The 25,039-nt window shown below is 40.4% G+C and overlaps 1 protein-coding gene across 1 annotated transcript; it reads left to right on the top strand.

Moving 5' to 3' along the window:
• The first annotated feature begins 1,543 nt into the window (after positions 1–1,543).
• Positions 1,544–16,421, top strand: LOC103358496 (tetraspanin-11-like). Its single transcript, XM_008283495.1, has 7 exons — positions 1,544–1,661; positions 4,642–4,833; positions 8,076–8,150; positions 9,890–9,994; positions 10,423–10,581; positions 12,107–12,193; positions 15,414–16,421. Exons 1-7 carry the CDS (start codon positions 1,575–1,577, stop codon positions 15,471–15,473), a joined length of 765 nt encoding a protein of 254 aa, XP_008281717.1. The 5' UTR covers positions 1,544–1,574; the 3' UTR covers positions 15,474–16,421.
• Positions 16,422–25,039: the final 8,618 nt, after the last annotated feature.

Consider the following 25,039-nt stretch of genomic DNA (forward strand, 5'->3'; position numbering starts at 1 on the left):
ACGGCGCCTCAGTGAAACTTTATACAGCATGATTTGATGAACTCCCATTTCCTTCCATTGTTTATTGTAACGTCAGGTACAACATCTCAGAATTCTGGCAAATATAGCCAAAATGTTACACAACTAAAATGGTTCTTAGTTTGTAAACTTGCTGCGAGCTTCTGCGTGTAGCTCACTGATGTTAAGCCCGGTTAGGTATCATGATTAATCCAGCACCCCTTCCCCCACAAAACAAATGATTAATTCACCACTTTTTCCTCACGGATAAACATGATTTACAGTTTTAGATGTGTCCCTGGCTGACAGACACCACAACCTGCACTATTTCCTTTCCACTGAAGGATAATGTATAGATCAATTTTATGGGTCTGAGTGCTTCTCAGCCCATGGCCTCATATTTACAGAACTGAAGCTGTAAGCTCAATTAATGATTCAGAGGTTTATGGTCTGTTCAGTGCTATGAATAATGAAAAAATGTGGTTTGTGATGTAACAAGAGGCGATAGTATTGTCCACTTGGATGCTGCATCACTAACAGTCGGATGTATTCCGACTATTTGATAATTAAAGCATAGCAGACAGAGTTCAGTTTGAAAATATTTAAAATTAAACATTGCAGCGTAGAGACAGAAATGTGGCTTCAGCTTCTTAGTGTGATTCATGTTTTGTTTTTTTTTCAGTTACACCCAGAGGCACTTTGAGAGGGTTACTTGATACTACTGTGTGATCAGCTGGGAGTTGTGTGCAACTTGGAGGAGGGCAAATGTGAGAACAATACTTGAGTAACTTTGTTTTATAGCTGATTTGACTTGGTGAGCGTGCAAACTGCTGAAAAATGACTTGATGTTGCTGCTGAGATGTCATGATGCTGACAGGCAGCTGCATCCCTTCGGTAAACATAATTGCTCTGATTACTCTCACTTGCTGTGGCACAGATTTTCTGCAGAGCTGTCAAATGTCATAATAAGCTGGGCTTTGATGCTATTATGTCTGCTCTGCCTGAGTAATTTAGACTACTCGAGTTACCTGGTAGTGTCTGCGTTTGTGTTATTCTCTTATTCCATTTCATTGTCTGTTCCCTCAGATGCCTGCCTGCTATGGCGCATTATATTTGTTGTCATGTGAGGAATCCACACTATCTTATAAATCGTACTTTGTAAGCAGTCAGTTTATCACTTTGTTCCACAGATATTTTGTCATGTATTGATTGTTTTATTTTGCTTCTGCTGTGGGGGGAAATGAAGTTCTGTCAGGACAGTGTGTGTTTCATCAATCATCCACTCCTTTACTATACCTTATCTCTGTTACGCAGGAACACATATGTTGTTTTTTTAAGTGTTTTTTTTTATGGCCTTTGTGGTTGAGGTAAGTGGAGAGAGATAGGAAAGGTAGGGAGAAGGTGTGGTCGGCGAATGAGCATATGTATGTTTTTAACTACAAGTCTACAATTTCATTTTGCAGACTACTTTTGCTTAACTACATTAACGTTAATAGCTTTAAATGTCCTATTATCCTTTGTGTTTGTTCAGGAACGCCGCAAATCTGCACATTCAGAGCTGAATCGAAGGAAAGAAGATGTCGGCAGTTTATAAAGAAGACCAGGAAGACTGGCTGACTGTGTGTCTGAAGTACATGCTTTTTGTTTTCAACTTCCTCTTCTGGGTAAGTGCCAGATAGCAAGCAATCATTTGGTGTAAGGTTTTCGTTGCCACTTGGCTGTTTTGTGAATGGAAATCACAATTTTATGCTTTACACACAGTAGTATTGTTTAAATGCTCTTTTAAATGTACAATATGGACGTCTTTTGGTTCAGACCTGTCAAAAGTGACCAAAAATGATTGGCATGAAAGTTTCAAGGATGGTATAACGCGCAGTGAAATGCGTTGTGCACCTGTTTTGACAAAGGGATCAGTAAAGGTTTATCTATGTGTTGTGTTGCAGAGATAGCTACTGAAGTTAGCATGCTAACCAGCGAGCCCTGCCCCTTTTCATCTCACAATACCACTTTGTATCTCAAGAGGTGATAGTGTACGAGTCAATGAGTAGATAGTATACGCATGATGTGGAAAGTAAAACACTGGCCTTACAGTTTCAATGTTTGTGAGTACGTGAGGGTCCATTTGGGCCCAAGTAAATTTTACGATCTCCTTAAGTTTAGGAGCGTCCATATGGGCACCTTCATAGAAGTCCCCTACCCACTGACCGTCCCAGTGGCGACTACACTACAGGGGCAGTGAAGTGTGCAAAATATGTTGATATGACCTACTGTGCATGAACGTAACTAAGTCCTGTCTGCAAACTCCTTCAAGTATGCATCTATGGGCGCCCCTATAGCTCATCTGGTTGAGCGAGCGACCCATGAACAGGGGCTATAGTTCCACGGCGCGGCGTTTGTGAGTTCAACTCCCGCTCGCGACAGTTTGCTGCAAGGTCTCTCCCCATTCTTCCCCCCCTCTTTCCTGTCTCACTCTCTCACTGTCCTGACTAATAAAGGCAAAAACGCCAGAAAAATAATCTTTAAAAAAAAGTAAGCATCTATTACACATCCCAAGGGAGTACAATCAAGGCTTAAGTTAGTGTTGTGTCCACCGGCTGTCAAAGTTTCAGCAATAGGAAGGACCAAAGACCTTGGGGAGAAACATATAATTTTTTCTCATGAGAGGGGTGGACACAAAAAACACAACTCTGTTGAACTATGCTGCCCCTTCTGTTGGTAGTTTTAGTTCATTTTTGAATGTTAATCCTAAATAGTGCACCTTTAAAACTCTAGGTTAATAGACATTAGAGTAAAGAGTCACATAGGAACAGACAGAGGATAAAGGAGAGTTTTAAGTCTTAAAAGGCTGAGCTATGGGCTCGGCCCAAAGTGAGTCATGGATTATTTAGGGCTTGTCAGTGTACGATGGGGAACCGTGCATCAAACCTGCTCTCTGGCACCACACTCTGTTACTGCAGTTCGCTGTTAAAGCCGTATGCTCTTAAAGCTCCTGTGCAGTGTCTTGGCTCACTTGGAAGCATTTTCAAAGTCTGAGACACAGTCAAAGAAAGGATTTTGAGTCAAGAGAAAAATCTGTGTGTGGGAGAGGTTAAAGAGAGAAAAGGGATCGAGTGTTATCTTTAGGCTTCAGTTAATGCTCTGTCACCCCCTTACAACTCACCTCTTGAGGAAACACTGTATCCCTCTCCTCTGTCGGGCAATTCTTCATATTTTCCTCACACCATCTCCCCCTCCCACTGCACCATCACAACATGCATCAATCTTGGAAGCAGTACATCTTTTGTCAGGGCCGTGCCGCTCTGACCTCTGCTGTCCTCATAATTTGTTTCTTATGATACTGATAACATGCCAGTCAGCAGCCTTTTTCAATTTGAACTGACTGCAAGTTGATTTGTTTGTATGCAATCTAAAAACATTATATAGTCTCTTTTCATCTACTTTTTTCTTTGATGAGACAAAACTTTTAGCTTGTCATCTAGTTAAATATTAAATCTGTAATCATGCAAAATGTGGATTGCATATCAGTGTTTGTTGTTTTTTTTTTTTTTTTGTCAGACTACAAAACATTTAGTGCCCTGCTGTGACTGAATAAGAGAAAATAATGAACACTGCATCTTATAAATACTGATAAAGTTTGTACAACTATACACTTTGGTAAGGATGCAGTGGGTTGGATTAGGCACCCATGCTAGTTTGGGATTTTGGTTGTTGATACTGACTTTTATATATATATTTAATCTTTCATGTGAACAACTGTAGTAAAGACATTACAGAAGAAAGATTCATAAAGATTCCCAGCCAGATCCGAACTGGGAAAGTATTGGCCCTTGCTTGGCAGCCCACTTTAAAACATTTCAGAGACATGTCAGTTAATTTTAATTCAGTGTACTTCCTTGTTGAACATAAAGTGAAAGTATATTCTAGTTTGAGAAGAGTCGTCTCTTTTCTTGCCCTGTATATATCCAAGTAGTGCCTCCTTGGATGGGCATGTGTTGCTGTGACTAAGAGGCTCTTGCTTTTGACGGAAATGGATGGGAGGATGAAGGGGGAGACACACTCTTTGGCATTTCCTATTTGTCCGCTTGCGCAACTCATGAGATGAGAAGAACAGATCTGGTCGCCACCCCGGGTCGCTCATTCAGGATTGTTTGTTAGGAAGTGGTCGTCATGTCCTGATCAGATCTCTGTGGTCTCACTGCTCCTGTGGCTGTTATTTATTATGTTCGGCCACTTTCTCTTTTTTCTCTTTCTGTTTCCTCTCAAGCCTCTTTTATGCTCCTTTTCTCACCCTTCCACCGCCCTGTTATGCTGCTTTTAACTCTGACTCAGCTCGCAGCATTGAACTCACTTCCTATGTGTCATTTCATGTACAAAAAGGGCTATGTTTGTCTTTTTTTGCATTGATGGTCTTTTATTTCTTTGTAATTAAACTGACATGACACACACATATTCCCTTTCTCTGCTCAAGCCATATCGCCACCTTTTTCCCATTTTATGACTCATGATTATGTGTTTATGCATATACACTTTTTTACCTTTGTAAACTTTAGCTCCAGTCATAATCTTGCTCTTTACCTTTATACACTGATATCGTTCTCACCTCACCCACCACCTCCTCTCCTCTTCTCCCCCTTTCTTTTCCAGATGGGTGGAGCTGCTGTCTTGGGTGTAGGAGTCTGGACACTTGTGGAGAAGAGCGACTACCTGAGTCTGCTGGCCTCCAGCACGTTTGCTGTCTCGGCATATATCCTCATCCTGGCTGGCAGCCTGGTGGTTGTTACGGGCTTTTTGGGCTGTTGTGCTGTCATCCGGGAACAGAGAAGCTGTCTATCCACGGTGAGACTTGAGAGACAAGAGACTAACGGGGATCCTGCTGAGGTCCCTGCCTTTACTTGTAGTTGGGGTAGATATGTGGGTGTGGGTAGATTATATAGTACTTTATGTACCTAGTCACATGTGTAGGGGGGTGAAGGGTAATTATGACTCACTTGGTTAAAAACTCTTTTTTTATGCCGTTACAAAATCAAAGATTTTATTAACAGACAAACCTGCTTGTTAAACGGGTAACAATTTATGCCAATTCTAAGTTTTCTTAAACTGCGAAAGTCCAGGTAGCAGTTTATTCTCAAGAAGATATTTTTCACCATATTTTGCAAAGTAGAGAAATAAATTCTGCAAAGTACAGATCCAGCCAACTGGGAGACAGACCAGGAACTCTGGGGATTTTTGCCAGTGTGGTATGCACCATAACCATTTGGCTATTGAGTCACCCAATTAATTCCACAATAAGAAGCAGCAAGCAGACAAACAGTGGCCAGTGACAGAACACTGCATTTTTACTGGGAATCTATTGGAGTGTGTGTTGTGTTTTTTTTTTTGTAAAGAGCACTGCCATATTTGGTTTGCACTGGAGCTGATTGATTTAGTAAAAATATCTAATTGCGATTTGAGTTGTGATATAGTTTTTAAAAGTCAAGCTTCAGTCCAATGTACTCTGTTGAAGATTTAAATCATTTGATGAAGCGCTACCACATGAGATACCATCAACTGTCACACGTGGATGACAACATGAATTTCTAAAACCCCTGACGAGACGGTTTAAACTCTTGTGTGCTGCACAACATATATCCTAAATTGCAGCCTTTGCTAATTGCATTATTTCAAAATGTGGTTTTGATTTGACGTCATTTAATTGTTAAGCCCTGTTGTGCATTTGCAAAAAACAAAATCTGTCTACTTCTTAATTTCACAATACATATTACAGTATTGTATTCATATATTCTTACAGCTTGCATATAAGAATTTTTATACTTTTCGACTTTTAATTTGCCAGAAATAATACAAGATACGCATCAGTGAACATGAGTCACACTGCCAGGACTAAAGGGGTGTCCTAAGTCATACCACTTGTAGAGGCTTTTAAATCAAGGTACAAATTAGTTTCAATACATTGAAAACAAACATTTCAATATAGAAGGGCTGGTTTTATGTTTTTATCACGTGTTGCATGGCTGTGCAGTATTTCTACCGTCCAGTGTACACCAGACACACTATGTCATCCGTTATGTAATAATAACAATGCTGATGGTCCGGTCTACTGGTTAGCGGTCCAAGATCGTCAGGTCCACTCTGAAAGGCTAGATGCTCGCCCACATGTCCAGCAAAGTTTGATTTCTCGTCATAATAATTGCATAACACCTGCACGACACAACATGGAACTCATCTGTACTAAACCAGGGCTAAGGTCGATCAGTAGATGCTGACAAATGGCTCTGACGCGGACCTTGCTGTCCTCATTATTTTACAGAGACAGGGCCCAGTGGGAAAGAAGCAGGCGGGAGGTGAACGTTCACTGCCGCAGGACTATTTATAGGTCTGTCTATCTACTGCTGATGGATGGAGCAATAGGAGAGAAAAAGGGGCTCGCAGGAGTGAATAGGCGGATGTGTAGACGTTTTAAATCTGAGGTGCAGTTTGGTACACTATCAACTGCATAGATGCGCTATTTAGAGATTCGTTTTGGGAGATTAATGACTGATGATAGCATGAACAGTAAGTGTGAGTAAAGAAGGGGCGAGGTTAGCATTTTGTGTGGGCAGCAGGCACACAGAGGATGGAGTGTTTTATGAAATCTTGTAACCAAGAGATACACAGCAGGCTGTGTTTCTGCATGACACTATTACTGTGATAACCACAAAACAGACTGTTTAAGTGTGTTCAAACATGATTGTTGCCCTGCAGCCATTTGTTACGAATAGTTTGCCATCACTTTGTTTGGTACGTTGTGCAATAGTTTTAAGTGAAGTAGCAGTGATGCTGTGGTGACAGTCTTGTTGTGTTTGTTGGTACAGGCCATGTCTGTGATGGGCATTTTATGAACAATAAAAAGCTTGTGTTATAACCAGCTGTGACGGCGTGAATGTTATTGTGTTCACCTTGCGAGTTTGTGTGTGTTGATCTGTCACAGTGGCAAACTGTGGTGCTGGAGAGTCCACACCTGCTGCAGGGAGAACCACCACAAAGGCAGTTTGAAGCACTTTAGCAGGTGTTGATGTGTTTGTCTGAATCTCTCCGGGTAGATTTTGTCAACTCAATAGTGTCGCAACTATGCAAGACTCACTCACAAAACTTTACAAGCATGTAGTTGGGATCAAAATGAAGGCCGAGTGCAAACATCAATCAATTAACCAATCAATCAGACTTTATTTATCTTTTATATAAGATGGGTGTTGTCTGACCCATAAGTACTTACATAATCGTAATACTCCTGGATCAGAACGTCTGCCTGCTCTGAGGCTTTGTGGGTCTTTTGGGGCGTTTTTCTCATTTTTCAGCCATTTTCATCTTTTTCATGTTACTGCCTGCTCCTGTAAATAATAGCGCTAATGGATTGGAGCGTAGCGTGTCGTTGTGATGGTCTCTAGGTTGAGTCGCAACGCGCTGTCAGAGCACTGTATGTGTAGGCAATGTGTTTGCTCCATAGTTTACATAACTACGCTCTACATTTCAGCACACACAATAGTGCCTGTCATTAAGGATGAAGCTTACAATTACAACAACTATTGTTTGTTTTTGGTTGACAGCTTTATTTTTAGCTGCTAAGGTATGGATTTAGAGCTGTTAATTACACTAATCTGATGTCTGATTTCTTGTTTTTTTCTTGAATACAAATGATGTTTATGCTGTGATGACGGTTAATTATTAAATCACCTTCCTTTTGTTTTAGCCGAGATGGGGTTTCGAAGTTGATTACGACAGATAATGGAATCAGTCGCAATCTGTGTGGAGAACTCCTTAAAAGATGCCTGCGAGAAATCCGATTCTCCAGCCTGTCAAATTGCTTTCTGGTTGTCTCACTTCATGCAGCATTGCCATCTGTGTTGGACGTGACAGATGCGGGACAATGACAGTTGATGGAAGTTTATATTGAGCCATCACAACTTGAGTTAGCGACGAGTTAGTTCAGGCAACAACTGTGCTGATGATTCTGAAGCTGAAATATCTGGATGAATTGAAAGCTCAAGTATGTTGAATTTCTCCCTTCATTTCTTTCCTTCTGTCCTATTTCTCATCCACAGTATTTCTTTTTCCTGCTGTTGATCTTCTTGATTGAACTTGTGGCTGGAGTGCTGGCATACGTGTACTACCAGAGGGTAAGTGATCTCTGCTCTGTATCTTCCTGTAGTTTAGTGGTGCTCTACAGTTAAGATCCAAGCTGCTCAAGCATTTGCAGTTGTTGAACTTAAAGCCAAAAAAGACATATTTCTTTAAAATATTATTTATGGGTAGCTTTGCTTAGAGAATGTTCTGATTGCTTCTTTGAATGTCAGTTGTTTTGTTTTTTTTGTCCCCCTTCTGGGTGCTTGGAAGAGCAACACCTGCAAAATAGCCAAAGCTCTGCAGTGAAGAGAAGTTTAAGCATGCTCAATTATGATAGCAGTACGAAAGTAAGCCAAAGGCTAAAAATATACAGAGTGTTTTTTGTTTATTCTCAAGTGCACTTGCTTGACATCTTTTTGGCCCACCTTGATGTTGCTTCATTTTCCTTATGTGTAGTGAGGCTGGTGTTTATGGCTTCTTCTTCTTCTGCAAGATATTCCTCCGAAAAAACAAAATGACAACATAGTAGATAGGATGCATTAAGGAAAATAAAATAAGTACGCTAAAATAAGACTAGAACAGAAAAGTAAAAAGTAATGCTGGCAACGACACTGAGGTTGTAACTAATGTCACATGATGATGACATATTGTACATGAACTTGAAATGTTATACGTGACAGTGAAATATTGCAAATAAGCAGCATTTCTGCATAGAAAATAAAATGTTTATCCTTTTGTAATGTGTAAAAGCAGAAAAGGAAACATTTTATAGTGCAGTTAGCAGGTTTTAATCTTTTTTTTTTTTTTTAAGTTCCTAAAGTATTTACATAAAGGGTTCACAGTCTATAGGAAAATCAATGGAGTACAAAATACTTGATGCTAAAAGTACAAAAAACAAACCTTATCAAGCAAAAACAACCACGAGACAGAGTGTGCGACTGGGCCGGACAGTTTTAAAGGTTTCACAACACAGCAACTTACGGGAGCCTCCTCCGTCGACCTGGCTGACTGGAGTTTATCCAGTGCACAGTTCTTAGCGTCCTGTTATCTCCCAAACATCTGCCTGTCAGTCAGCTACAACTGTGAAGAACACAATGTTATCTGTGTGCAAGCTTAGAGATTTATTATAATGGAAAGGGTTCAGAACAGGATAGAATCACTTGAAAGATAAGGGTTCTCATCATCTCTCTGTTGTCTCTACTGTGTGTGTGTGTGTTTGTGGGTATTACTCATTTTGTGAGGACCTAAATCTCTTCAAACTGTCACAATATGGGAAAAGAAGACAGTTTATGGTGTAAACCTTGAAGTTCTAAGGTGAGAACCTGTTTTAAGGTTAGCTTAAAGTTATGGTAAGGGTAATAGATAGACAAGTAGTATTTAGGGTTAAGGTTAAAGTCAGACAGTGTGTGTACATGCACACAAATTTATACAGACATCAAAGGTTATATTTATAGTCTATTTCTTACAATGTGCTGTTCCTCCTCCTTTGCACAGCACTCACAGATGCACGGTAGATGTTACCTGACTATCATGCCTTAATCCTCCCACTCACTTCAACACTCCCTTTTATAGTCTTTGCTCCTATGATTTTTCGCAGCCCTGTTCTGTGTGTACTTGATGTGTTCCATATGTGATAATAAATTAGACAGCTTGTGTTGTGGTTACAAAATAAATTTTTTTTCCTCCCTCCTAAAAACTACACCCGCCCTAAGCCATCCCACCATCTCTGCCTCAAAGACACTGTTTCTCGCTGTGTTTATCTGCTGTCTCTCTCTTTGTTCTTCATTTCCAGCTGAGTGAGGAGCTGAAGCAGCATCTCAACCACACTATGACAGAGAACTACGCTCAGCCAGGGAAGCAGGCTATCACATTAGCTGTGGACAGACTCCAGCAGGATGTATGGAATATATTTACACAATCATCCTGTGTGTTGTATATGTAGTGCCCTTTTCAGTAAGCATGGTCAAGTGTATGTGTAGTCGTCACACATTTATTTTTCATTACTCAGTCTGTAGTTGTGATATATGATGTAGTTTAAAAGTATGCTGAGAGGCAGTAGAAGACATTTCTTATTGTTTTTCGTTAGGGATTACACAACAACAACATCGTTCCAAAAGTGACAAGTGAAATAGCAAGAGCTAAAATAAGGGAAAAGAATGTTTGCAGACAGTTTACTTAATATTAAAGTCAGAAAGTGGTCTTAGCTTAATAATACATTAAACCACAAAATCGGAGAACATATTACAATCCAAAGGAGGGATGTGGGCTTTTGTTAAGGTGCTGTGACATCATGAAACCGTCAGTTTCCTCTTTCTGCCTCTCCAGTTCAAGTGCTGTGGCAGCAACAACTACAATGACTGGACGCAGAGCGTGTACGTGTCATTAGGGCAGGCAGACGGCCGGGTGGTGCCTGACAGCTGCTGTAAGACCATCACCCCTCACTGTGGCAGGAGAGACCACCCCTCCAACATCTACAAGGTGGAGGTCAGTGGATTACACACTTGTGGAAAATAGCTAAATGACAGCAACCATTTTCAGCCTAACTCTTGGGCAAGTATCACATCGAATGTGTTAACATTTCTACTACAGGTTTAGACAAAATAGTTTACAGTTATCACTTTTAGAGTTTTTTTTTGGAAGTGTTCCAATATAACAGTGGTTCCTTGATGGATTATCGAACTGCTGAATGATTATAAGAACAAGTTACATCTTGTTATGACAGGACCGTTTATAAAGTAAGTCACTACCCGTATCCATTCCAGAGATATAGATATCAAATGAAAGGCTTTGTGATCATAGACGACAGATAAGACCCCAGAGACACAGAGAAGATGGAGGGAGTTACATTACCAATCACTGTTTGTTGGCAATGGTCAAAGCCAAACAATCTTGTCCGCTTGTTCAGGGTGCACATGTGCTTTTCCTCATCCAAATGCCATCTTATTTGTTGCAGACAAAACACTCTACAACAAGAAAGATGACTTGTTCATCATGAGGCCTTCCTCAGGCTTTTTCTCAGCTTTGTTTGTTTTGTTTGTAAGCATGATTGCACAGTTTCAAATTGAGTTCCGTACCCACAAAAAAAGCTCTACGTGAACAATGATTGGTTTGTTTGGTACACAAGTGTGCTAAACCAAAAAGCCAGCACTGAAATTATTTGTTACAAATACAATACATGTGTCGTTACACCCCCAATGCAAACACATCATTACACAACTTTATCTTCAACTTTTTATTGAATCCAAAAGTCCTCAAGATGACAAATTCTATTAATGGGAGGATTTGTACCAGTATACAGTGGACAGCTCTATTCTAAAGGTTAAAGATGATGCTTGGAAGGTTGAAGTGCTGCCTTTTAACAATCTCTTTAATGATTACTTTAACATATAATAATATAAATATGGAGGTATTAATTTAAGAGATCTTGTGTCCCCTTTTTAAATTTGAAATTCATTTAATTCCTTTTTTAGATTCAGTTTGCTAAAATACATGAGAGGACACCAAATACATTTAAGTTCAACAATATTTTAAGACCAAAGTGTTTACTGGACTTCGCTCGCTGATATAAAACAATGTCACTGGACTACTAAAGAGATTTTCCCTTGTCCTGATGTTTCACTTCCTAAAACAAAATAGAAAGAAACACAGGAAAGCAAGAGTAGTTTGAAACTTTACTCTGATCGAATGAATGAATAAACAATGAGGTTTTGAATGCTTATCCATGCTGCACAGAGGATGTTTTCCCACCTTCTTGTGCCAAACCCTTCACTTTCCCCTCTTATCACTCACAATGTGCTGCCTGCATCACGTGAAAATGTACTTAAGATAAATAGGCTAGGTAGCCGAGCTTTAATAAACCCACACATTTCCTGCAGCATGTGCTCTTGTTTGCTGCAGATATGTAGATATTCGCCATGCAGTATTACAGAGGAAGTGAGCTTTTAAGAGTGTGCGATCTGATCTGATATGTTTTGTCTATAATGTGACGCCTAACTTTTTACTCCTGCAGGGTGGTTGCATAACTAAACTGGAGCAGTTCCTGGCGGACCACCTCCTGGTCATCGGTGCCGTGGGCATAGGAGTAGCCTGCCTGCAGGTACGTACAACACGATGCGTAGTTCAGACAGTAGCTGAAGAAGCAGACCACAGTCCTGCTGTCTTCATGCTGAGTAATCTGTCCTAAAAGTATTATTTTATCATAAATGAGAAGCTGCTCCTTCCTTTGTAAATGAAATGCTGCCCTTTGTTGAATAGAACCTTACAAAACCCAGGCAGATGGGTTTTTAATCTTTCCATTTCTGAAAATGAACCATGGCAGCTCAACAACCTCTAAATGGACACTTCTTTTCATCCCATCCAAGCCTTTCTGTCATCATTATCTGATTTTGCTCATTCCTGTTATTTGATTTGTCCCAGTCTGAGATGGACTCAAGCTTTTAAGCCTCGCAGATAAATATATATTTATACTGTATATTTTTTGCAGGCTGGCAACCCTTGCACAATGTGGCTTTGCACTTCTGTGTAAGTAACTAAAAGGAAAGCTGAGACGAAACAAACCTGATTGTTTCGGTATTTCTGGACTGTTAGGCCCTTCAATGGCCACCATTTTGCTCAGCTTTAATTAGGCACCAGGGAACTTAGAATAAAAAAGACATGAGGCCAGAATCTTTCTACCATAATTATCGAGACTTGCAACAGCAAAAGATGAGAGCTGACCAGTCGTATAATCTCTGCGATGCTTTCTGCCGCTGAGAAAGGAATTTTAGAACAACGCTTTCCATTTGCTGTTGCTGCATCGCAATCATTGTTTTTCATCTCCAAATGATCTGAAGGGACTGAACATTAAAGTGTTATGTGACTCTTATTAGTGTCATTAAACACTTTCTGAATAAATCAAAGCAAATATTTGCTTTCTTTTTGTGCGGTAGCCTTCATGTCTCGTCCAGTCTGTCTTGATGTTGTGTACTTTCTTCTCTGTCATACTGACTGAACTTTTATGTCTGTTTAAATGTGCGTTACATTAGCTGTAGTTTTTATACCTATTGCATTAACTATATGTATTTGTCCTGTGCCACACTAATCTGTCTTTTATACGTTGTACTGTATGTCTTCATGTGTGTGTTTGGTGTTGCTGTAGCTGGCCGGGGCGCTCTTGACAGCCTGCTTTATCTATCTACTCTATAAAGAAGAGGAAGAGGCCTTTGGTGCATTGTAATTTGGCTCTAGAGTGCCTTGGTGGTTTAATCAAATGGAGAGAAAAGGTTGGAGGGCATTGTGGATATTTGATATTTTACTGCACATTTGTCATTGTGTTACTGCCTGCTACGTGCTAAACGTGAAATCTACAGTCTGCATGTATACTGAATGAACATGTACACGTTCTTACGCGATCTTTGCACTGTGTGAAGCTTGCAGCTGCCTGGCTTTGGCTGTATATTACAGATTGTTGCTATGCATGTAATGATAATGGGCTGTTGCGGGTGATAAGGCTGTGACAACTTGAGAAAGGTCAAGCACATCCTGAGAATGGCTTGATTAATCACAAGTGAGCTGCTTGTGCACAGTGCTGTGGTTTGCAAGAGCCATGATCTGAATCTTGACACAGCACTGCTTCATTCTGTAAAGTACCTGCGATGGCAGGAAAAGAAAAAAGGCTTCAGTGAAATGTATGTATATCATATATAGCTAGGTTTTGCTGTACATTCCTGAAGCTTATTGTTAAGCTTCATTTTATTTTTAGAGAGAGGACAACTGGGTGTGGAGGTGGATATAGTATGCAAATTTTAGATAATTTTTATCAAAAATTTGATTCCGATCTTTACAAAAGTTGAAAGCAGGAGAAGTTGCATAACCTAAGTTTAATAAAAGTACTGAAATTGAAAGATAATGCGCCATACAAGTCTTATGTTTACCTTTTTTTTTTTTCATACCAAAACCTCCATCACATTACCGTTCAGGAAGATCATTAGTGCTGTTGCTATAGTTACTTGAAATCTAAAATAGATGAATCTACCAGAACATTCTTGAATAGAGACACAGTTATTTATGTTGTCCAGATATAGAATTCTGCCATCCAGCTAGATGACATGTGTCGGTCTAGATTTCTTTTAACGCTGTTACATCATAGTTTTTAATATCTCCTGTCTTCCTAAATTAGGCGTCGGGCAAACAAAAAAATCACAGAGGCGTATTGTTTCACCTTTCCACCTGTGAGCCAAAACGTCAGTCATCCTCTGTGCTTCTACATGCCTGCCACTGGTGGTTGAGAAGAGAGAGAAAAATTGTGGAACTTGCTCAGAGACAGAAAGTGATGAGTCAATACACAATGCCTACTCACTTGATAAGCCTTTCTCAGAGGGCTTTTAGAGACTCAGAGATGGAATCTGGGCATTTGCCCGTGAATCCATCAAGCCTAGTAGGCCAGTGGCTACAGTCAATGTCTGCTCCTGCTGCTCCAACTTTGTTTTCAGACCTTTTCTGTTTCTGTCGTCACATGTAGTGGTGCTTCTACAAATCATATCATGTCGGTTCTTTATGGTTCTACGTACAACTATGAGCTCACCTGAGTGTCAAACGATGACAGTATCTGATCATGCTTATGTATAAATGTAGAGATGTGGAAAGATGAATTTGAAAAAATGGCATCACTTAATTTTACAGCATTCATACACGTTTTTTTTGTTTATAGGACCTTCATATTGGAATACTTTCTTTTATTACATCAACATAAATTGAAGGCTGCAGTTTTGAACCCACACTCTAGCAAGATATTTCTTGCTAAAAACCACTTGTCTTCAGTAGTTGAGTGTAACTTTTCTCAAAAAAAGTTATTATGTTTGTTAATGTGGTTTTCTTTGGGGAGCTAGTACACACAACATGAGAGTTTCTGTTGCTGATGCCCTTGTGGTCTAATACAATACAAACAGAAGCAAATACTGGATAAATTCCATTTCCAATTCTAAATGTAAGTAGAAGTCATGTACACTGGATGCAGAGTTAATTTTAGTTTGGAGACCTTTAGCTCTGAAGAAAACTAAGAATTCTAAGATTAATATTTATGCATGAATCTGCTTTTTCACGTCACCCGCAGCTTCGTTTTGTTGCTGTTTATGCCAGTCTGTGTTGACACATGGTGCTGCAATAAAGGCTGCTTGACTCCTGACATCCCCATAGTAACCAGTTGCATATCTTCCAGCGTTGTCTTAACCTCTTAGCCTTTAACCCTTCTCTACCCTGCAGCCCGTAGCATTCAGGCTTCCTGCAGTCTTCCATGGTGACTGAGCCGCACTCTTTGACCTAACACTTCCTGTTTTCAGATCTGCGGGATGGTGTTCACCTGCTGCTTGTACAGAAGGATCAAGATGGAGCCGTACTGAGCACACCAGGCCTCCAACACAACGTCTTCAACAGGCAGATGGAACGTGGCTTGCTGACAACTAACTTTGACCTCTGAATTTTGACCTTCTAATTTAAGCCTCGTGCACATACATGGCTCCGATCACCGACCTTACAGTCAGAAACAAATATTTTTGTAAACTCACATGCAGGCTAGTGAATTTCTGTTATTTGACTGTGATCTAGGCTAAATGCGATTAGATCACAGCTGAGGTTTAGGCCTTGTCCACATGTACTTTGGCATTTTTCAAAAAACATTTTTTTCCCCGATGTGTTCTGCCTTTTGAAGTAGAGTGTCCCTCCCACTGTGTCCTTCTGGCTGATGGTGCTAACATTGCTAACAGCGCTTTATACATGTTTAATGACACATGTACAGTTACTGTTGCCCTACATGTAGGATATAGAGGAACAGAGAAATCAAAATTAGTCCATACATGTATACTTGGTAAATGTTCTGCACCTAAATGGAGCTTTTTGAACATTAGCTAGGTTCTGCTAAGTGCCTCATAATAGCTGTGCCTAAATTTAGGGGCTGCATCCCTTGAAGGCCTTCATGAAATGCAAAAATTAAATCAAACATTTCTAAATTTGATGGTTTGGCCTATGAAGGACTTCCCACAGCTCAACACCTGTCACCTAGCAACATTGACAGCCGAAGCTGACAGCTGGGACAAAAGCTGAGACTTCAGTTGTTTTGTCCACCAAATTGTCAGAAATGCAACCTGTGTGCAATGAATCGTGGAAAAAGACGAATCCACCCTTTTGAATCCTTGGCAACCTTGGAAGAGAAGGACACATTTACTTCCATTTGAAGGAGTCTTTGAAATGGGACACCTTTCGTCACATCACTGTGATGCATTCAGTCTTGGAATGCTGCCTTAGAGGGATGCAGGCCTGAATTGTGACACAACTAATGTGTTCATCACTCACACACACAAATAGCAGATCTGCCACCATTGGGATCAACTTGCCCAGGGACACTTTAGCGAATGGGGGTACGGGGGATAGGGCCATCAACCTTGTTGTTGGTCGACAATGCGCTGTACCACCTGAGCCACGCCTGCCCCCTTCTTTAATCCACCATTGTTGGTAACCTGCCAGAACCCGTTTTTCCCAGGCTTCTGATTGTCCAACATGGCTTTAGAGTCAGAGCTACGTTGCCGTCTGTTGGTTTGGCATCTCCTGACACTGCTGCAGTTTTCATGTGGGCAGAGCTTTTCATTAAACAGTGCTCGTGTTGACAGGAGGAAGCACCAGTTTAAACAACACCTGTGTACGTGTGGACGAGGCCTTAGATGCATGCTTTAACTTGAGCAGGACTAAACAAAGGGAAGTAAATAACTGATACAAACATTCTATGCAACTAATGCAAACTCATTTAGCGTCTTTTCAATGTGCAGATTTATTACAATACGGTTTTGGCCATTCCAATACTTGAATAAGCTGAATAAGGGCACTCTGTACACTTGTGCCACTCTTAACGAAGAGAAGTTATTTTTGCTTGTATTTTTTGTAAACACAATGTGCCTCTTTCGTAATTCTGCTGGTAAATAATTACATGTTAATTCTGTGCCTGAAATCTTAAAAGGAAGCTGACAGTATATTGGAATAAACAGTAACAAATATTATTGGTTATCTTTATATTTTTTAGTGATACATTAATTCCTGCAAGTAGCGCTACTTGTTTAACTGTATGATGATAATCAAAGTGAACTTAGTAATAAGTTATGAAGCACTCAAATGTATGACCACGAAACAGTGAAGGAATAAGGGAAATTCATCTTCTGAAATGGCTGCCAAATCTCTGAATGTATACCTCCATCTAGTGGTTGGTTTGCTCATTTACCAGAATTCTGTGTTCTTGATGTGGGATCCTAAGAAACACACATTTAAGCTGATTAATTTAACATGACCACAGTTCACAATGCATTAATTTTTTAGCTTATTTTGATACTTACAATAGTAACGAAGAGGTTTTGTTCAGTACAGTAGAGAAGATGATGATTCTTTGAGCCAAAGAAAGCAAAAGGCCACATGGCTGTTGACACCTAATCTCTCAATTGCCATCCTTCATGTCTTAGTATAGTGTCTTATATACTGTAGATGTTATAAGTATGTATTAAGTCTTATAAATTAAGAGTAATATGTGCTGTCAGGAAGTGTTTTTTTTCTTTTTTTTCCCAAGGATCCTTTTGATATTTCTTTTCATAAATCCCTCACAAGACTATAAAACCATTGCCAAGACTGCATTCTCTGCAAAGGGACCTCAGAAATCCTTTATCATGCTTTTTTTTTTTTCTTTCTGATTGACTTTCAGATGAAGGGTGCTAACATATGTTGCTGGTTGCTGATGAGATAATGATATAACATTGGCATGTGCTCCAACTACTGACTGCTGTATTCAAAATATTGATCTGAAGCTCATAAATAAATGTTTAAATATTGTTGCGTTAAGAAGTTATCTGTTTTTTTTTTTTGTATGAAAGACAAATATTTACTCTTGGTTTAGACGGCTATGATGATTGCAGTTTGGCAGTGCACTGGTTGATGAGATTATAATTGTAGGAACATTGTGTTTGGTTTATTTATTGAGGCCAGAATTATAAATTTGTCAGAGTAATTTACTGCTTCTTTGTTTCTCCGTAGACCTTTATGTGTCCAAGGAGCATGTCAGCTGGAGTATTTGACCACTAGAGGGAGACAGAGATTTTCCATTTGCAGTGGTGCAGGTTTGCGATCCAGGTAATGATCTCAAATAATCCTGCTGTTTTGTTAAGCATGATCCAGCTGGGCCGGTTTGCTTTTGCCATATGGTCAGAGTGGGTTTCCTAAATAGCACTGCTATACTCTTACCCAACTGTCCTGTAGTGTTTGTGAAGAATTACCGTGACGGGGCGTCGGAAACCTGCCAAATTGGAACTTGCGTGTTTAATATAAACTGCAAGCGCCTTGTGTGTTAGTCGCTGATTGAAACGTGAACCTGATACTTGTGAGAACTAAAACTCTGCTCTTCTGCTTATTGAACTTGACAAGCTGCACCCATGTGTTTGAATCTATCCACGCTAAAAATGTATCACTTATCTATTACAAACTCTGCCTGCTGACTAGACGCACGTCAGATTCAGCTTGCTGAACAAAATCGTTGCTAATCTTCTCATGTTTGTACAGCTATGGGGTCTCTTGTATTAACTCTGTGCGTACAGTGAGCAGTGTCGGAGCCTTCCAAGATAATGTGAGCGAATTGTTCATGTTATCATGTGAGCTTTAGCGAACGGCCATTGTGAGAGAGCACTTGTTATGTGTGGGGTCTACCACAACTCCACATTGGAAAATGTTTAAGTGTTCCCAGTTTAAACCGCATTTATTCCTGATGCAGCGCTTGTGCTGTTCTGTGTGGTTTCAGGGTCTTGTTGAGGGAAAATCTCAATATCTTAAACACTGTGCCGTGCACACACATTATTTGTGCATTATTGTTTGTGCTATATTGTTGCCATATGACCTAACTCTTTGTCTTTGAAGCACAACTTCTTTCTCTTTGTTTCCTCGCCCCAGATTACTTACAAGACGCTGTGTCAGTTCAGAGCCATCTATCATTGTCACCCATTTAGGCAAAAATGGGGGAAAAGTTTTAAAAGAGTTTGGATATTCTCCAGCTTTTTGGCTTCAGTGAGCCTATAGAGTCTGTCAGTCCCTTTGTCTTCATCAGCTATACGAGGATGGCTCTCATTTCCTGCAGATGTCACACATACTACAATGCAGAAATACTGACAAGATAGAAACACACACACACAACTGAGAGGCTGTACGCATTAGCATGTGGTTTACACCCTTTGCCAAAAGGGACCCATGAGGGAGAATTGAGAGCAGCTGGAGATTCACAACTCCCCATGTGTTGAGGCCTCTTTGCATCTCACACACACACACACACACACACACACACACACACACACACACACACACACACACAGTACTTACACCCTCCATCCTCTTCACATTGTAGCTGTAGGAACGATATTTCAACAGGGACAGCTGAAGAAGTTACCTAAGACCACATGTTGCGGTATCATCTATCTGCTGGCCATGAGCGTGTGTTTGCATGTGTTCGGGTAGCACGCAGAAATACCTGCAGTTTTCTCTCAAAGGCCAGTAAAACATTCCAGGAATGAGTAAAAAATAAATAAATAACTGCTTTTGTTTTTCTACAGTTTTGCACATCTCTTCCCCCCCTTGTCGGCCTGCTCGAACACGTCTGAGTTGTGGGTTTTCTTTGTCCAAAAGGCGTTTGTTGATCTCTCATAAAACATATTCTGGCACAACACCTCTCTTGCCTGGGGAAGTGCACCTGTGTTCAATATGTGCATAAATACTTAGGGCTTGAGTTGTGGTGATTGAACGCTGCAGCGCCTTTAGCATGAAAGATGTGTGGGTAGAGAACTCAACATTAACATTTTGTGTTTTTTGAAAACGCCCCTGTTTGCATGTCTTGACGACAATGAGTGTCTTGCGCTGAAATTTAACTAGGATTACCTCAGTGTCCACGCAATGGGCCTTTGCTCAAGCGCTGCAGCTGACTCCATCTGTCTGAAGCCGTGCCACCATTCAAAATAATGTCATAATAATAACAGTCCATGAGCAAGGACTTTGAAGTTTAGACCACCAGAGTTACAGACACAAAGGTGGGTCAGATCAATTTAAATGTCAGCTAGCATTTGTCAGCCATTAAAACAGTCTGGAAACAAACTTCAAAGCAACATTACAATAAACCAAAATCCAAATAGGCTCAGTTATTTGTACACAAACTGCAGGTGCTTTCGTGAAATTACGCAGAATTGTAGAATCGCAGAATACAAATGAATCGTCTGTGACAGAGGATTCCTGTCCGGTATTGGCAGTACGTAATCAATCAACAACTACGTCCAACAGAGTAGCTACGAACATGAATCATACTTGATGTCTGGGATGAAATACAGAAATTAAAGTCAGGTCTTAAAGGCCCAGTTTGGTCCAGATCAAAGCCCCTTGTGTGTCAGATTTGGTTTCTAAATCTACGCTGACCTTCATACTGTGACTCACCTCTCGGTGAGTTTGTATCTGGCCTGCAACACATTAGCTCTGGCCGTAAATGTGTTTGACAGATTTCTGCAGGGATCAAAGGCGTAGGGAAGGAGATGGCGTGTTTAGATAACTTCAGCACTGGACGTCAAGGCTTTAGGAGGCCGTAGACCTGCACGCCAACATAAATCTAAATCTAATATCTGTCCTTATTGAGCAAAAAAGATCTTTTTATTGGCGTTTAAACGTGAGCGTAGGTGTCAACATGGACATAAGCTACTACCAGGTATGCGTGTCCGGTGTGCATGTAGAGGGTGCTTCAGATTACATTTCCTCCCAAGGCCTCAGAGTGCTGGCTACAGAAATGCTCACAACGCACTAAATCGATAGGAAATCCTTTAAAGTCTCCATGAAAATACAAAGTCAACAACACTTTGACACAAGAAATTATTATGTCAGTAATTTGATTCTTGAAGCAGTGGTTCCCACTCTTGGAGTTGGTGTCCAAAATGATGAAATAAGTTAGGAAAACAGAATTTAAACCATTTCTGTGACACGACTTGTGTGTTTTTAATGTACTGCACAGTTTTTAAGTCCAGGTAAATTTAAATCTTTGGTCAAAGTGGACACTGCGCTGAGACATTCTGCAAGCAAGAGTCACAAGCAAGCAAAACTTCATTTAAAGTGGTCATAAGCCTCTAAAATCAGGCCGTGTGTTTGCCTTAAATAACTCATCTATAACATTGTGCTAAATTAAGGTGAAATAAACTCCAATGTGGTGCCTCGCTTTATATACAGACAAATTAAAGTTACCAAACATGAAGTGCCCTAGTAAGGTGTTGGGCCTCCGTATGCAACCACAACATGGTCCAAAGCGCCCCATAGGTGTTCAGTTGGGTTGAGATCTGGTGACTGTAGAGAACAGAGCATATAATTCACTTTAGTTTAAACTCAGTGACCCCTTGTGCTCTATAGACGGGTGCATTGCTGTTGCTGCAAGAGACCACTCCCATCAAGAATGTTTCATTATAGGATAAAGGTGATCACTTTGAGCAACTTTGTACTGATTTGCAATGATTCTTCCGTCCAAAGGGACAAGTGGACCCAATACATTCCAGCAAAATACCCCCATGGCATCACCGTAGGGGAGTTAAGGGTGCACATTTTCATGTTCATTTATCCCTCTTAAAGTCATCGGTTATGTTGCATTGTGTTCATGTAGTCTGTAAAAGGGAGACATGGCAGATTGAGATTCTGTGGTTTGCACTGATGCTAAAAAACAAAACAAGAAAAAACCTCCAAATGGATTCAAAAAATGAAAAGATGATTCATTGTGCTTTCATAATTAATGTACTCATGTATAATGAATGTGTCCATTTTCACAGTCAGTCAAAACAAATCTATCTATTGAGGTGAATTTGATCAAATTGACTCCCAGGTTTTGTTTTACTGTGATATGTAAATACAACCCTTACATGCCATGTAGTCGTTTAAAATAGGGGCTATAAGCCTACCAAAGGCACTAAAGTGTTTCTCACTTGCTTCTCGGTACCCCCTCATTTGACAGTGCTGCGGTTTCTGAGGTATGTTTGTGTGTTTCACTGTGTGTGGGAGGGTCTTTGTCCATGGGAGAATGAGTTTAGATGGAAACAAACTTCAGAAAGTGTTTCAAGGCGGCATTTCAAAAGCCATCTGTCTGATAATGATGATGAGCGTCACGGTGATGAGGGCGTTGATTGATACCAAGCAGATGTCGGCGTGGTTGCAAGGTTACACAATGACATTGTGATGTATTTAACTCCCCGCCCAGGTACCACAGTGGTACCTGGCGAAACAGCGATAAAGCAGGAATGTGTTTTTAGAAGCCGTGGCTACCTGAAACTAAACTTTCTGCCAAATGGCAAAAAGTCAAAGGGATGTCCTTTTGTGTACTTGACCAGCATCAACCATTCTGATAAATACTGACAGTTAAATTATCATGCTTACATAATCTAGCTTTGTGTATCAGTGTGTTTGTGTAACACCCATTCTTTGTACTGAATAGATTGTTGTGATTTGTGGTATGTGATCAAATTTTGCTTACATTACAATGTACTTGACAGACTCGTTTCCCAGCGTGAGTCAATGCAAAGTGTCTGTTGGGTGAAAAAGAGGAAAAAAAAAAAAAGTTTCCAAAGTGATGGATGCTGTGTTGCTTACATGTGGTAAAGCGGGCCAGGAAGGCAGTGGAATGTCATGCTTCAAGTATGTCAGGGGTGCTGGACTTTTAACATGGCTTCTTTGGCATTTACTGATGGTGTCTATACACTGTAATTTATACGAGCTGAGTGGTGTTTCTGTTTAAAGCAAGGGTTGGAGTCTGTAAAAGTTTACAAGCTGGCTGTCTCTGCACCCTATGGATTGTTCTGCCATTTGGTTAGCATGCACAAACAAAAACTACACTCTCGGCTTCGGGATTTTCTGTGTAAAATTTTTAAAAAAAAATCCCACAAAAAGTCAAAAGCAGCAGAAATGTGGAATATGCTGGAGTGGTTGGTTTGCAAAAACACTCTTATTAGGAATCTTATTGTGTGTGTGCCGTGTGCATCTGACGCACATGTGAAGTTTGTGTATTTCCACGTGATATCAAGAATATCAACCTTTCTAGTCAATGAAAAGCATGACTGACAGTTTTCCAAAAATGAAGAGAAGTGGTGTTGGTTTAAACAGAGAGCTATGAGCTGGAAAGGAAAAGAGTTTTGTATAAAAACAGATTATTCTGTCAACTCGTGTTTGTTTATGCTCCTAAGATGAATAAAAGAGGAAGAAGCAGTTATGATATTTGGAGGGAGAATCTATTTATCATGTGCTGGAGAAAGGAGAAGAAAAAAAAAGGGCACAGGAACATAATAGCGTGAGAGGAAGCTCTCCTTCTTCCTCTGAGATTGATGGTATGGAGGAGAGCATGGGAGCGACCTTGACTTGGTCATGAGAGTGAAGTGAGCTCAGAGCAAGAAATAGAGAGGCAGAGTCTGTAATCAGCACACCGACTCTGCAGTGCCCTTTAGGAAGTAAACACACAAACATTAGGCTCGCTGCCATTTCACTGTATAACCTTGAGAGTTAAGATAAAGGCAATAAAGACAGATGGCAAATCGGTTGAAAGGGAAGGGGAATGATGTCTGGACTTTGAAAATGAAAAACAAATAGAGGAATTAGACTAAATGAGCACAGACATCATACTGCGCACATCGTACTGTGGAGCCCATTTTTTTTTGTCTCTAAAGGCATACTCATTTGCTGAATGGTGTTTTTGCGTACCTGTGGGCAGCCTTTGGTGCAGTCATCCATCCTGCTGTGTTTATGCATTTTATTGTAAAGTAGCATCACTTAAAAGATTTACTGTTTTACTGAGACAGGATTGTTTTTTTCTGGTCTCAAATGTCACACTATGCGAGAAATTACTGAATCACTCAGATTTTTCAAATAAAATCCAAATCAAACTTACGAAGGAAGCAAAAGCACAACAGCTCGAAACTTCCCTATCCCTTTTTCTTTGATTACTTCAAACATTTGAGGCTTTATAGTATATATTTGTGCACCAAATTGTGAGCCTCTTGTTTTTGGGTGAGGCCGAGAACCGTTTTAAGTGAATTTATATAGCACATGTTAAAACAGAGTTTACCAAAGTGCTGTACATGTTGCAAGACAAGCAACAACCCAAATATGTGCAGAAAAGCAGGACAGAATAGTAGGTAAAGACTTTGTTAAGAGTTCATCTACATTCTTAAGACCACTAAGAGCACCTGAAAGCCTTAGAAAACATGTACATCTTGAGGTTTTTCAATCAGTGCAGGAGGAACATTTGATTGATAGAGGAAGGCCAGTCCAGTGCTTTGGATCTGCTACCGAAAAGGCATGATCTCACTCACCTGCTGGCCTTAACTGTGGAACATTTCAAAGCAGCTGTTCTGGGGATCTAAGAGGCCTGGACGTAGAGCAGGGATCGAGAAGTTCTGAAATGTAGCCAGGTGCCGCTCCGTTCTCGGCTTTATTAGCTAATTGCTCAGCAGGTAGCCGGTCCAGGGATGCATGTGGAACTACTAGACCCCGTTCTGTGCGTTTATTTTCATTTCAACATATGAAGTTTCAATTAAGAGCCTTGTTTCCGAAGCGGAGGGTTATTACAGCCCTCTCAACGATTGAAATCTTCTTCTCTGACTCCTCCAACATCTGTCAACACTCATATCACTCCTTACAGCCTGAATTATCTGACATTCTTCCGCACAAGTCTTAAATACCTCTAATGCGGCAACCATATGTTTTTCCCCGTGCCGCGGCTGATCAGGAAATCGTGTGTTTACAAAAACCAATATCCAAATTGACAGATTCACGACAGCAGCGCATTCGAAGTATTTATCTTTGTCCCAGCCTTGATACGAGTATAATTTTGCCGTTTATGAATCCCTCACGCAGGTTTAGATATATAAACACAGCGCGGAGTTTCATGCGAGCG

The sequence above is a fragment of the Stegastes partitus genome, unplaced genomic scaffold (genome assembly GCF_000690725.1).
Source record: "Stegastes partitus isolate 25-593 unplaced genomic scaffold, Stegastes_partitus-1.0.2 Scaffold315, whole genome shotgun sequence".
Taxonomy (NCBI): Eukaryota; Metazoa; Chordata; class Actinopteri; family Pomacentridae; genus Stegastes; species Stegastes partitus.